Below are 12,572 nucleotides of genomic sequence, written 5' to 3' on the forward strand. Positions count from 1 at the left end.
TTGTGGACTTCAACTCCCAGAATTTCTGAGCTAACATGACTGGAGGAGGAATTCTGGGAGTTGAAGACCACAAGTCTTAAAGCTGTCAAGTTTGAAGACCCCTGTTGTAGAGTATGAATTATTTTTAAGTATTGGTTGTTGCTAGATCTGCTTCTTCGGCCAGTGAAGTGGCTTGTAGAGAGGATTTATAAGATGTTTGATGTCTGTTCATAAAGCATCTAGCAGCGATGGGTATCCAGATGGAATCATCTGGCTTCCTGGATTAGTGACTCGAAAGAAAGAGGTGTTAGGCTGGATTCTGATAACTCCTATTTTGTTTGGTAACTCATCGTGTTACTTTGCCCTCAGACTTCTGCTCCAGAGCTATGAGCAGTCTTCATGTCATGACTTTGCAGTGACAGAAGACAATCGTGCTTAGATTGGGAGATCTCTGGAAAGGAACATGTTTTCCCTGAAGTCTTTCTCATGTTTGCTTAATAGCTAAGTAAGGTAGGATCTGGGAGTTACCATGAAATCCAAAGGCTAGAGTGGGGACTTGAAAAATAACATCCCAAGAAGGCACAATCAATCTACTTTCATATATTTTTACCAAGGGAATTACATCTCTCTGTGTGTGATGTCACCAGGATACCCACTTAACTTGAAGGAGCCTTCCCCACCCCCCAATTTGCAATACCTTTCCTCGCCCTTCTCCATCTTCCTATCCTTTCCTTGACTTTCTTTTCCAAGCAACAGAGGATGCAGTTTATCTCTGTCAGTCTGCAGAGCTCTCTTACAGTCCTCTTACGGAGGCGGGGGATGAAAGGTGTACGCAGGGAAAAGCAATGTAGTGACCGGAATGGTTAGAGTGTGGTCTTTTTTGTTTTTCGTTTAATTTCCCGATATCGGAAACACTGTTAGAGCAAGAAAGCCACTTGTAGGCATTTTTTTCCCCCATGTGTAAAGTGATTTGTTTTTCTTCTCTTGTGATTCAGAGCAGCTGAATCAAGCATTTCCTCTTGGTACATCTGCTTCAGTTTGCATTAGCTCCATATCAGAATTGCAAGAGTCAGCTGATGCACACAGGGTAATATGGCTGCTTAGCAGAGGAATGGTAGCTACTAAGGTGTTTGCAGCAGCATCCACCGGCTTCAGAATGATGGGTAAGGGAAAGGCAAACCAGCCTCCCTTTTACCATCATTCACTGCATATGATACCCATTAAAACATTGATTGCCCAGGTACTCACCTTGTTGAAGCCAGTAACTGTTTATTTTATTGATTTATTTGTATCCCACCTTTATTATTTTTACAGATAAGGCAGTGAACATATACAGCACCCTTTCCTCTTCCTATTTTCCCCACAACCCTGTGAGGTAATTTAGGATGACAGTGAGTGACAGGCCGAAGCTGACTTTCATGGCTGAGGCGGACAACTCATGGTCTCCTTCTTTCTAGCCTGTGTTTTAATCACTAGGCAGAACTTTCTCTCCTGCACATCCTAAGAACAGGTAGCAGAAAATCTTGTATCCTTCAACCTTCCTTTCACCTCCAGCTTAATTGAAGAAACTTTTGCTTCCATTTTCCACAAGCTATATTTTCTTGTTAGATTCCAACTGGGACAAAGTAGAATAATAAAGAGTGCCAATTTATTGTACTCATTAATGCATCAGGATAGAAATCGGGAGGTTGTGAGTTCTAGTCTTGCCTTAGGCACAAAGCCAGCTGGATGACTTTGGGCCAGTCACTCCCTCTCTGCCTTAAGGAGGAGGCAGTGGGAAACCACTTCCCAAAATCTCACCAATAAAATTGCTTGTCCAGGCAGTTGGCAGGAATCAACACTGACTTGAAGGCATGCACAAAAAAGGGGTATCTTATATACAGATTAAAGAACACAATTTTTCGTAAATTATAATTAATCACAGTACTGGTTCATATGTACAGAGCAACCCATAGTTAATTGAAAGCAAAACCCAAGACTGCCAAATCAGCTGTGTCTGTGTCAGAAGAGAAGAGAGGAAGGGCAAGTATATAAACCCAAAGTTATACATTTAACATTCAGCTGAGGTTAACCTCTAGCATTATTTGTGAGCTGGAACAGATTATCTGAGGGTCAGCCTCCTGTGCATCAAGCTGAAGATCAAGTGTTCCTCACGAATTCTTTATAGTTGTCAAATATTGCTTGTTCCCACCCGGTGTGGCGTACGCCTCCGAACATGAAGCTTCATTAAATGGTCTTAGGCAATACTTATTTATAGCCCTTCCTCTATAAATTTATCTACTCTTGAAATTTAAAGCAGTCTAAACAATTGGTCTTCTTGTGGCAGAAGATGCCATAAATTGTGCGCTATATGAAAAACTGTTTTTCTTTAGAGCTTCCAGGAAAACCTCGGCCAAGAAAAAAACAAAAAAGAGCTGTTCTCTCCCTAGAAGAAGCAAAGCTGGAGCTTTTTCTTAGATTGTGAATTCAGAAAGTTCTGTCCAGTCTACAGATTGGAGGGTTGCCCACTGTATCATAACCAGGTTTAGCGTCTCACACCAATGATTTTAACCTTGACCTCCCTACTCTTCCAGAGTCACAATGGCTATTTGTTTTTCCTACTATACAGGTAGTTCTTGACTTATAACTGTAATTGACCCTGGAATTGTGGTTGTAAGTCATTGTGGTTTTTAAGTGGGCTACCATGTCAGCCTGATTGCAGTGACCATTAAGTAAACACAGCAAGCATTGAGTGAATTTGTTTTGTACAATGGTGTTATTTGCTGGAAACGAGAAGTAAACCTTGCAAAAAAATTGAAAATCCCAGTCACATAACTGCAGGATATTGCAAATAGTCATAAATGCGAACTGGCTGCCAAACGCGTAAAATGCAATCATGTGACTATGGTATGTGTGTGTACAGCTATCAGAACTTCAGAATTGGGTTGTAAGTACTTTTTGGAGCAATCTTTTGTAATTTTGAATGGTTGCTAAGTGATTGGTCATTAAGTGAGGACTATCTGTAATTTTAGTCTTTTCATACTGCCCATGAGGTTTTATTTGAACAAACTCAGCATCCAACCCTATTTCAACCAATCCACCATCACCCAAGACTAGGCACGCACGCCCCCAACTGCCTCAATTCAAACTACAACTGGCCTTAAATGCAAGCTACTCAATGCAAGAAGCCTTGTGAATAAAATACCTGAATTTCTCCTCTTACTAAATACGGCTAAATTCGACATCATATTTGTCTGTGAAACATGGCTCAACACATCTCCCCCTGACTCCATTACTTCAGTAAGAGACAATCATGTTTACTGATCTGATTGTGAAATCCATAGAGGAGGTGGTGTTGCTATCTTCTATAAAAAGTGCTTACATCTAAAAACCATCCAAGTTACCTAAGAGCTTGCTCTTCCTGAGACCATTATCTGTGAACTGTCCTTAAATATCACATTTTGGTTCTTACTGTGTTACAGAGCCCCTGATTATGACATTGAACATGTAAACAAGCTAAGTACACTACTAACATGGGCAGCATCCTGCCCACATGCTTTTATCTTTCTTGGTGACTTCAATCTACCTCATATTACCTGGACCATAAACGAATGTACAACTGAACCCATACATGCAACCTTCTACAATGCTGTAACAAATCTGGGACTGGAACAACTAGCAGCCAACAATACTAGACTTAACAACTGCCTCGATCTCATCTTCTGCAATAGTTTGAATTCAATTTACGGAATACAAATTAAAGAACCCTTTTCCAACAGTGACCACAACATGATTGACTTTTGTCTCAACATACGTCCATACAAAAATAATCACAACAACAATTATAACTTCAAAAAAGGCAACTATGATCTTATAATCAACAATCTCTCTTCCCTTGATTGGCAATTTCTATTCACTGGATGCAATACTGTTGAAGACCTTAAAAACATATTCTTACTAGAAATCAAAAGAGCCATCAAACTATATGTACGAATAACAACTCCCCAAACCAGGAAAAACAGATTACCCATGACAATAAGGAAGCTTCAATCCAAAAAGAGATCACTTTGGCGAAAAAACAAATCTGGTCACCTTGCCAACTTCAAAAGCCGATACAAAAATCTATGCCACCAGATAAAAACTGAATGCACTAATTATCACATTAAACGAGGAAAACCTTCTATGCACAAATTCCACCCATGCTTTCTACAATTTCGTAAACAACAAATTAAAAGACTCAAGGTCCATCCCACCCCTGAAAGGACCTAATGGCAAAGGCTGCAACGACGACACCATCAAAACAAACCTCTTTAACACATTCTTTGGCTCAGTATTTGTAAACAGCAATGGATCATGCCCAGTACTTCCTAGTTGAACCATAGACAACTACAACGATCTAATACATATCGATTTTTCAGAAGATGCTGAAAAAGCACCGTGCAATCTAAAACCATCCCTATCTATTGGACTAGACAGAATATGTGCCTACTTCTTAAAAAAGCTATCCACTGCCATAGCCGAACCTCTAAGCATAATCTTTGAAAAATCTTTCAGGACCAGCTCCTTGCCAAAACTATGGTCACAAGCCATGGTCATCCCCATCTTCAAAAAGGGAAACCCCAGCCTAGTTGAAAATACAGACCAATCTCTTTATGCTGCATCACCTGTAAAATCATGGAATCAATTATTAACCAATCCATTATCCTCCACTTAGAGACAAACAAGCTACTCTCTAATAAACAATTTGGTTTCAGAAAAAAACTATCCTGTAATCTGCAACTCTTACACTGCAAAAACATATGGACTACACAATTTGATCAGGGCAAAGCAATAGATGCAATGTACATAGGTTTCTGTAAAGCCTTTGATTCAGTGGTACACAACAAACTACTCCTAAAACTAAAATCTTATGGTATCTCTGGACAACTGCATAACTGGATAGAAGCATTCCAGTCAAACAGACAACAAATGGTCAAAATTGGGAGTGTCCTATCAAATTCTGTACCTGTCAACAGTGGTGTCCCCCAAGGCAGTGTTTTAGGACCAATTCTCTTCATACTCTACATAAATGACGTCTATGATCACATTAAGAGCAACTGTGTTCGCTGATGATGTAAAGCTATTCAATACCACAGATAATACTACTACCCTCCAAAAAGACCTTGACTATGTATCAGAATGGTCAATCAAATGGCAACTTCAAATCTCAACAAATAAATGCTCTGTCTTACATATTGGCAAAAAAATCAGAAAATAAAATACAAGCTAAATAGTCAAGACCTTGTTGAGGTTCCAAACTCTGTCAAGGACCTTGGAGTACTCATCTCTAATGATCTAAGTGCTAGAGCCCACTGTAACTACATAGCCAAAAAGGCATTAAGAGTTGTTAATCTCATCCTACGTAGCTTTTTCTCTGGTAATATCACACTACTAACTACTACTACCTGCAAATGAATACTCCAGCTTCAATCATAACAATACAAGAGCACACAATAGATAACAAACTCAAGGTTAACTGCACCAAACTTGATTGCAGAAAATACGTCTTCAGCAACAGAGTAGTCAATGTTTGGAATACTCTACCTGACTCTGTGGTTTCTTCCCCAAACCCCAAAAACTTTAACCTTAGACCGTCTACTATTGACCTCACCGCCTTCCTAAGAGGCCTGTAGGGAGTGTGCATAAGCGCACCAATTGTGCCTACTGTCTCTCTCCTATTGTTTCTTTTTATTTTTCTTATAAGTATCCATCTCATGTATTCAAAACTACGTTTATTCTTATTCCTGTATCTTGTAAGTGATTGACAAATCATATAAATAAAATAAATAAACTCTGGGAGGCAGTGGAGAACGGAGGAGCCTGGCATGCTGTGGTGCATGGGGTTGTGAAGAGTTGAACATGATTAAACAACAACAAATCCGTAATTTGGAAGCAGTGCCAGTTTGTTTCTCCTTGCGTAGTGTAGCATCTTGGAGATGGGTGGATTGGGCTTTGTTTTTCATTCTCAACTTTTTTAATGAACAGCCCAAAGAAGCAGGGATGGTGCTTACCACCCCTGCAATCTACAGTTGGCCAAATGGCAAATTAGTATTGAATTAATAACTCTGGCAAAGGACTTGTACCTGGAACACATTGATCTGGGTTAATCAATTGTGTTATGCATTACATTCCTATAGAAAACACAATCCATCTTAACTCTCTGTATCTTAGACCAGGAAAACAAAAGGTTTTGTGCTAATATAGGATTTATGGGTGTAGGTATCTGTGTGTTCTACATCTTTGTAAAATGAAATGGTTGCAAGCTTTACAACCAGGGGTGGGATTCAAATTTCTTAACAACTGTTTCTGTGGGCGTTGCCTAATTTGTGGGTATGGCTTAGTGGTCATATGACTGGGGGCGTGGCTTGCTGACTAGGCGTGGCTTAGTTATCATGTGACTGGGTGGGCATGGCTTGTATGTAAATATTGTAAATATTGATGTAAATATTGATTTTTTATTAAAAAAAGAGCAACTTTTACCCAAAATCAGGCAAAGCAGGCAGGCAGATTGAGTTGCTCACAGAGTCACTCACAGATCTACCTTTCTGCAATCTGCTGCTGAGACTATCACATAAAATTTGCTTGCAAGCAAACTCATAAAATTTTCCTGCAAGGAAACACAAAATTAACTCACAACACACCATGTATATAAATATTGAACTTTTTATTTAAAAAAGAGCAACTTTTACCCAAAATCAGGCAAAGCAGGCAGGCAGATTGAGTTGCTTGCAGAATCACAGAGTAGTTCACAGATCCAACTTTCTGCAATCTGCTGCCTGAGTCTGCACTGAAAAATAGAAGGTTCAGTCTTAAGGAAGGTTCAGCTCTGCTCTCCAGCCACTTCTCCCTCCCCTAGCCCCCTGAATACCACCCCTGACTGGGCCTCAAGGAAGCCTGAGGGGCAAAGGCGAAGCAGTACAGCAGTGATTTAGATTAGCTAGAAAGCAAGAAATCTGATGATTTCCTGCTTTCTAGCTAATCTAAATCACGTGGCACAGCTGATAGTTGGAACAGCAGTAAGGGGGAAAAAGGAAAAATAGCAACTTACCAAAAATTAGGTGAAGGCACAACACAGGCAAGTTGGGTGGAGCGCATGCGAGATAAGAAGTGACTGGGTGGGTGGGGAGGGGAGGGGCCAGCCAGTGGTGCAATTTGCCGGTTCTCCAGACTGTGTAGAATCATAACAATCAGTTCTGTAGAACTGGTGTGAACCAGTAGAATCCCACCCCTGTTTACAACTGAACCAAAGTAGGGCCAATGTCACTTGTTCCCTAAGCAAATGAAATGCTGAGCACTCTTGTTTGTTCTGTCCATAAGCCATTTATTAAACCAACTGTCTTTCTAGAAAGCAATGATCTTACAAAATACATTTTTATTCACTACTAAACTCGAGCAGGCCTATATGCCAGAGGTAGGAAACCATGACCTCTAGGGATAGATGAATTAAGATTCCTCAATCCTAACCAGTTCAATCGGTATAAAATGAAGATGGGAGTTGGTAGTTCAGCACAAGCTGAAGGGTTCTATTATCTGAATCCCATTAGACTTACTAGCACTTACTTCAGGGTAAACATGTATACAGTTATATTGTAAATAACATTTAAATGATGAATTATGCCAGAAGCACTTCACAACGAGTATTTCAAAGACAATAACAAGGGAAAAAACCACGGGTGATTCAATGGCTAAATGTCTGCTTTCAGATGCTTGTTTGTTACAGGATGAGGATTAGTTCTGAGAAAATGGCTCATCCTTGTTGAGTTACTCCTAATTTTGGGCCAACAAAGGAATAATATTTTAATGTTGCTAATAATGCTACATCTTCCTCCTGGAAGCAGTGAGGCACCTATACCACATATCTGCTGACTGCATATGTCCTATAATTGCTGTTTCTGATTTGTATGGGGAACCTGACTTCCCCATGGAGGGAGCAGCTCACAGTAAAAGGACTAGCCTTCCACCTTTTTCCCTTGGAATCCTGGACTGTGTTTGATGAAAGAACAACTATTCTACCCACTTGTTTTCATTTTCCATTTCAACCTTGCTTTGCACACGGCTACTTTAAAAGGGTCCCATACTGGACATACCATGTAGTCCTTTCTGACTTCTGCTAAAAGAAACACAAGTCAGTCCCACACAACCTGACCCATTCCTCATTTATGAACAATCCTTTTGTATTTTGTAGAACCTGGGGACTTGGCAAGGTAATAAAGGCATGCAGTCTATAAATTAGAAATTCGAAAGTGTGAAGTTTTCTTTGTACTGCATTGTGTTTGTATTCTAATCTTCTGCTGTAACCCTGAAAGGACTATTAAGGGATGAATCACATTGCTAATTCATTTTTCTGTGTTTCTTTCAGGTTTCAGTGGACATCAGCAGTAGTTCAATCCATGTATCAGTGGTGGAGAGAAGTGGACACCGGGTGCTCATGGAGGGTGCCCTTACCCACAGGATCAACACAGAGAACTCTGTCTGGAGTTTAGAACCTGGGAAATGTATTCTAGTAAGGACTAGCTCATAATTTCCTTTCAATGTATATGTGTACATGTATATGCACTCTCGTATCTGCATATGTACATACCCTGCAGGTATTCCTCAATTTTTGACCACAATTGGGATTGAAATTTCCATCCTAAGTGGTTGCAGTCATGACTTGAGTCACACCTGATTTTACAACTATTTTATGATGGTTATTAAATGAATTCATTGTTGTTAAGCGAATGCCATGATAAGTGTGACTAATTCTTCTGAACGGGGCAACAGGCGAAAAAAGTTGCAAATTGCGATCATGTTACTACGGATCACTGCAACTGATTATAAATATGAACCAGTTGCCAAGAGCCCAAATTTTGATAGTAATAGTACTTAGATTTATATACAGTTTCATAGTACTTACAGCATTCTCTTGAGTGGTTTACGGAGTCAGCATATTGAGTCCTCATTTTACCCACCTCGGAAGGATGGAAGGATGGGTCAACCTTGAGCTGGTCAGGATCAAACTTCTGGCTGTAGTCACAGTTAGCCTGCAATTCTGCATTCTAACCACTCTGTCACCACATATGATCATATGTCCATATGCAACAGTCATTAAGTTTGAGGAACTTTTTCAGCAATGTCATAACTTCGAACAATCACCAAATGAATGGCCATAAGTCAAGGACTACCTATATTATATATTTTTTTAAAACCTGTGAACCGCTTTCAGGTTAATATCAGAATCAGAGCTGGGAGGGACCTTGGAGGTCTTCTAGTCCAGCCCCCCACTCAAGCAGGAAACCCTATACCATTTCAGACAAGTGACTGTCCAGTCTCTTCTTAAAATCCTCCAGTAATAAAGCACCCACAATGTCTGAAGGCAAGCTGTTCCATTGGTTAATTATCCTCACTGTTAGGAAGTTTCTCCTCAATTCCAGGTTGCTCCTCTCCTTGATTAGTTTCCATGCATTGTTTCTGGGCCTGCCCTCTGGTGCTTTGGAGAACAGGTTGACCTCCTCATCTTTGTAGAAGCCCCTCAAATCTTGGAACACTGCTAAGACTCCAAAGTCCTTCTCAGAGTTATTGTTTTGGAGCCAGGTTTCGCCTAATCTTTGCGTTTTTTTGGTTTTTTCTGCCCAGGTGTAAAGTTTTGCTTTTCTCCACATTAAATTTCATTTTGTTGCATAGGGCCCATTTATTTAAGTCTATCAAAATATTTTTGGATCTTGAGCTCGTCTTTTGGAGTGTTGGCTGTTCCTGCCAGTTTAATGTCACCTGCAAATTTGATGAGTTCTCCTTCTATTCCGTCATTTATGAAGATCTGGAAGAGTACTGGGCCTAAGACAGAACCTTGTGGTACTCCACTGCTTACTTCCCTCCATGTGGATGTGGTACCATTAAGGACTACTTGTTGAGTACGATTTGTCAGCCAGTTACAAATCCATCTGGTGGTAATGTTGTCTATCTCACATTTTTCTAGCTTATCAAGAAGTAGATTGTGGTCTACTTTGTCAAATGCCTTGCTGAAGTCTATACTACCGTATGTCCACAGTAGACCACAGCTGGTCTACTAATTTAGTCACTTTGTCAAAGAATAAAATAAGATTAGTTTGGCATGATCTGTTCTTAACAAACCCGTACTGGCTACTAGTTAACTTCATTTGTTTCTAAATGTTCACAGATCTGTTTTTTTTTTTAAATTATTTTTTCCAGGATCTTCCCAGGTATTGATGTTAAACTGATTGATCTGTAATTTCCTGGGTCTGTTTTTCTCCACTTTTCTGAAGATGGGAATCACACCCGCTCTTTTTCAGTTCTCTGGTAGTTCCCAGTGCTCCATGATTTTTTAAAGATATGATACAATGGTTCTGAGATAACGTCTACCAGCTCTTTCAGAACTCTGGGATATAATCCATCAGGTCCTGGTGATTTATATTCATCAAGGTCAGGCAGATGTTCTCTTAACACAGAGGTCTCCAAACTTGGCAACTTTTAAGACTTGTGGACTTGTGAACTCCCAGAATTCCTCAGCCAGTCTTTGTTCATTCTGAACCTTTGTTTTCTTGACTGCATCTTTGCAGATTTGGGCTATCTGCTGATATTCTGCTTTAGTTATATGTCCATCTTTCTATTTTTTGTACTAATCCTTTTTGTCTTTCAGTTTATCAGCGAGATCTTTGTGCTGGTTTCTTTTTGGATTTCTTGTTCTTTTTTAGTGGTTATTGTGTAGGACTGAGCTTTTATTATCATATTTTTCAGTGCTTCCCATGCTTCTTGTTTTCCCTTTTAGGATTATTATCCATGCAATTTTGCTTAGGCAAAATTGTTAAAATTGACAAAGGAATTTTATAAAACAATGAAAAAAGAATTGAAAAATTGAAAAAAGAATTTTAAATTAAAAATGATATTTAAGAGTTAAAAAAGGAAGATTAAAATTGGAACAAGGAATTTTAAAATTGAAAAAAGAAATTTAAAAAATAAAAAGGAATTTTTCTTAAGAAAGAGAATTCAGAGATTTTTTAAAATTAAGAATTTACAAGAGTTTTTGGCCCTTTATAAAGTAATATGCACTTTTATTTTTGGAAGTCTCTGGCTATTTTCTAAGAGATGCTTTGCTCTTAACCCTCTACTCCCTGACTTGAAAGTTTATCCTTTTCCTCCCTATCCACAAGTGTTTTGTACTTATTCTTTTCCCCCCTGGTTTCTTGCCCTTCAGTTGCCTGGCCACTGCCGGGGTTTTCAGGTACAATGTGGGAGCTCTGCTTAGATGAGCTAATGTAGGCACTCTGCTTAGAGGGTGTACCATGCTACTCTCAACTGCTGCTTGTCTGCCACACTGCTCTCAACCACTGCTCTGGGTGTCACTGCTCAATTGCCCTTGTACTGCTCTCACCCACTGCTAATCCACTGCACTGCTCTTAGTCGCTGCTCAGGACACTTCACTTCTCTGTCACATAGCTTTCCACCACTGCTGCTCAAGTCTTCCATGCTGCTCACAGCCACTGATCTGCTACCTAGATGTGTTTCACCACTGCTCAGTGGCCTCCATTTGCACTGTAACGGCTCCGCTCAGGCTGGGTCACTGGCTGCCTCTCTGTCTCTCAAATCGGCTGTCTCTCCTTCCCTCAGATGGGTGGCCTGGCCACTTCTTGGTTGGGACACTGGGCTGCTTCTCAGCTGGGCTGCTTCTTAGCTGGGTAACCCTTCCCCAGAAATATGATGGACATACATTCCTTTTGAACAGCATAGTGAAGGCATTGCTAATTTTTGCTGCAAAAAACATCATGTGCAACTGCCTATATAACTGCACAGTTTTGCTTTTAATGTTTGATATTTTTTGCTATGGGGCTTTTCCATGCACTCTGTCATCAAGACACTTACCAGACCTGAAATGTTATCCTTTAACAGAAGTGCTTCATCTTGAGGTTTCAGATCATGTTCTTCCTTTTACTTTAAAAGACTGATACAGTCTTTTAACTTCTGCTTTTATGTCAATTTTTTTATTACTGGTCTGTTTCTCTTTCCATTTCTTTTCTCTAGGGCCCTGTAGCTCTTTAAACAGCCTCAGGCTCCTCTGTCCCTCATCCTTACTCTTCTGTTGATGTCTGAATAGAAAATGGGAGCTGGGGAGGACCCTGTATTCACTCTAGAAACCTTGGTGGAGTCATAAAATAATGGAGAATCTTTAGCTGCCTGAAAAAGGTGGAAGGTTGAAAAATTAACTCCTTCCAAGTACAAAAATATCTGCTTTGATATATAGATAGTTTTCAATTTACGACCACAATTGAGCCCAAAGTTTATGTTGCTAAGTGAAAAAATTGTAAATGAGTTTGGCCAATTTTATGACTTTTATTGACACATTTGTTAAGTGAAACACTGAAGTTGTTAAATTAGTAATACAGTTGTTAAGTGGATCTGGTTCCCTCATTGATTTGCTTCTTGGAAGGTCGCAAAAGGTGATCACATGACCCAGGGACTCTGCAACTGTCATAAATGTGAGTCAGCTGTCAAGCACCTGAATGTAAATCACCTAATCATGGGGATGCTGTAACTGTGTTAAGTATGAAAAATGGCCATAAGTCACTTTTTTCAGTGCCATT

At 39.8% G+C, this 12,572-nt stretch overlaps 1 protein-coding gene across 1 annotated transcript in view; it reads left to right on the top strand.

Moving 5' to 3' along the window:
- Positions 1-12,572, top strand: part of NUDCD3 (NudC domain containing 3) — a 62,095-nt gene that overhangs the window by 34,571 nt on the left and 14,952 nt on the right. Inside the window, exon 4 of the mRNA XM_026718017.2 lies at positions 8,357-8,500. Coding sequence (XP_026573802.1) covers positions 8,357-8,500 — 144 coding nt within the window. The remainder of the gene's footprint in view (positions 1-8,356; positions 8,501-12,572) is intronic.

The sequence above is a fragment of the Pseudonaja textilis genome, chromosome 9 (assembly GCF_049901715.1).
Source record: "Pseudonaja textilis isolate UNSWEBS1 chromosome 9, rPseTex1.2, whole genome shotgun sequence".
NCBI classification, from domain to species: Eukaryota; Metazoa; Chordata; class Lepidosauria; order Squamata; family Elapidae; genus Pseudonaja; species Pseudonaja textilis.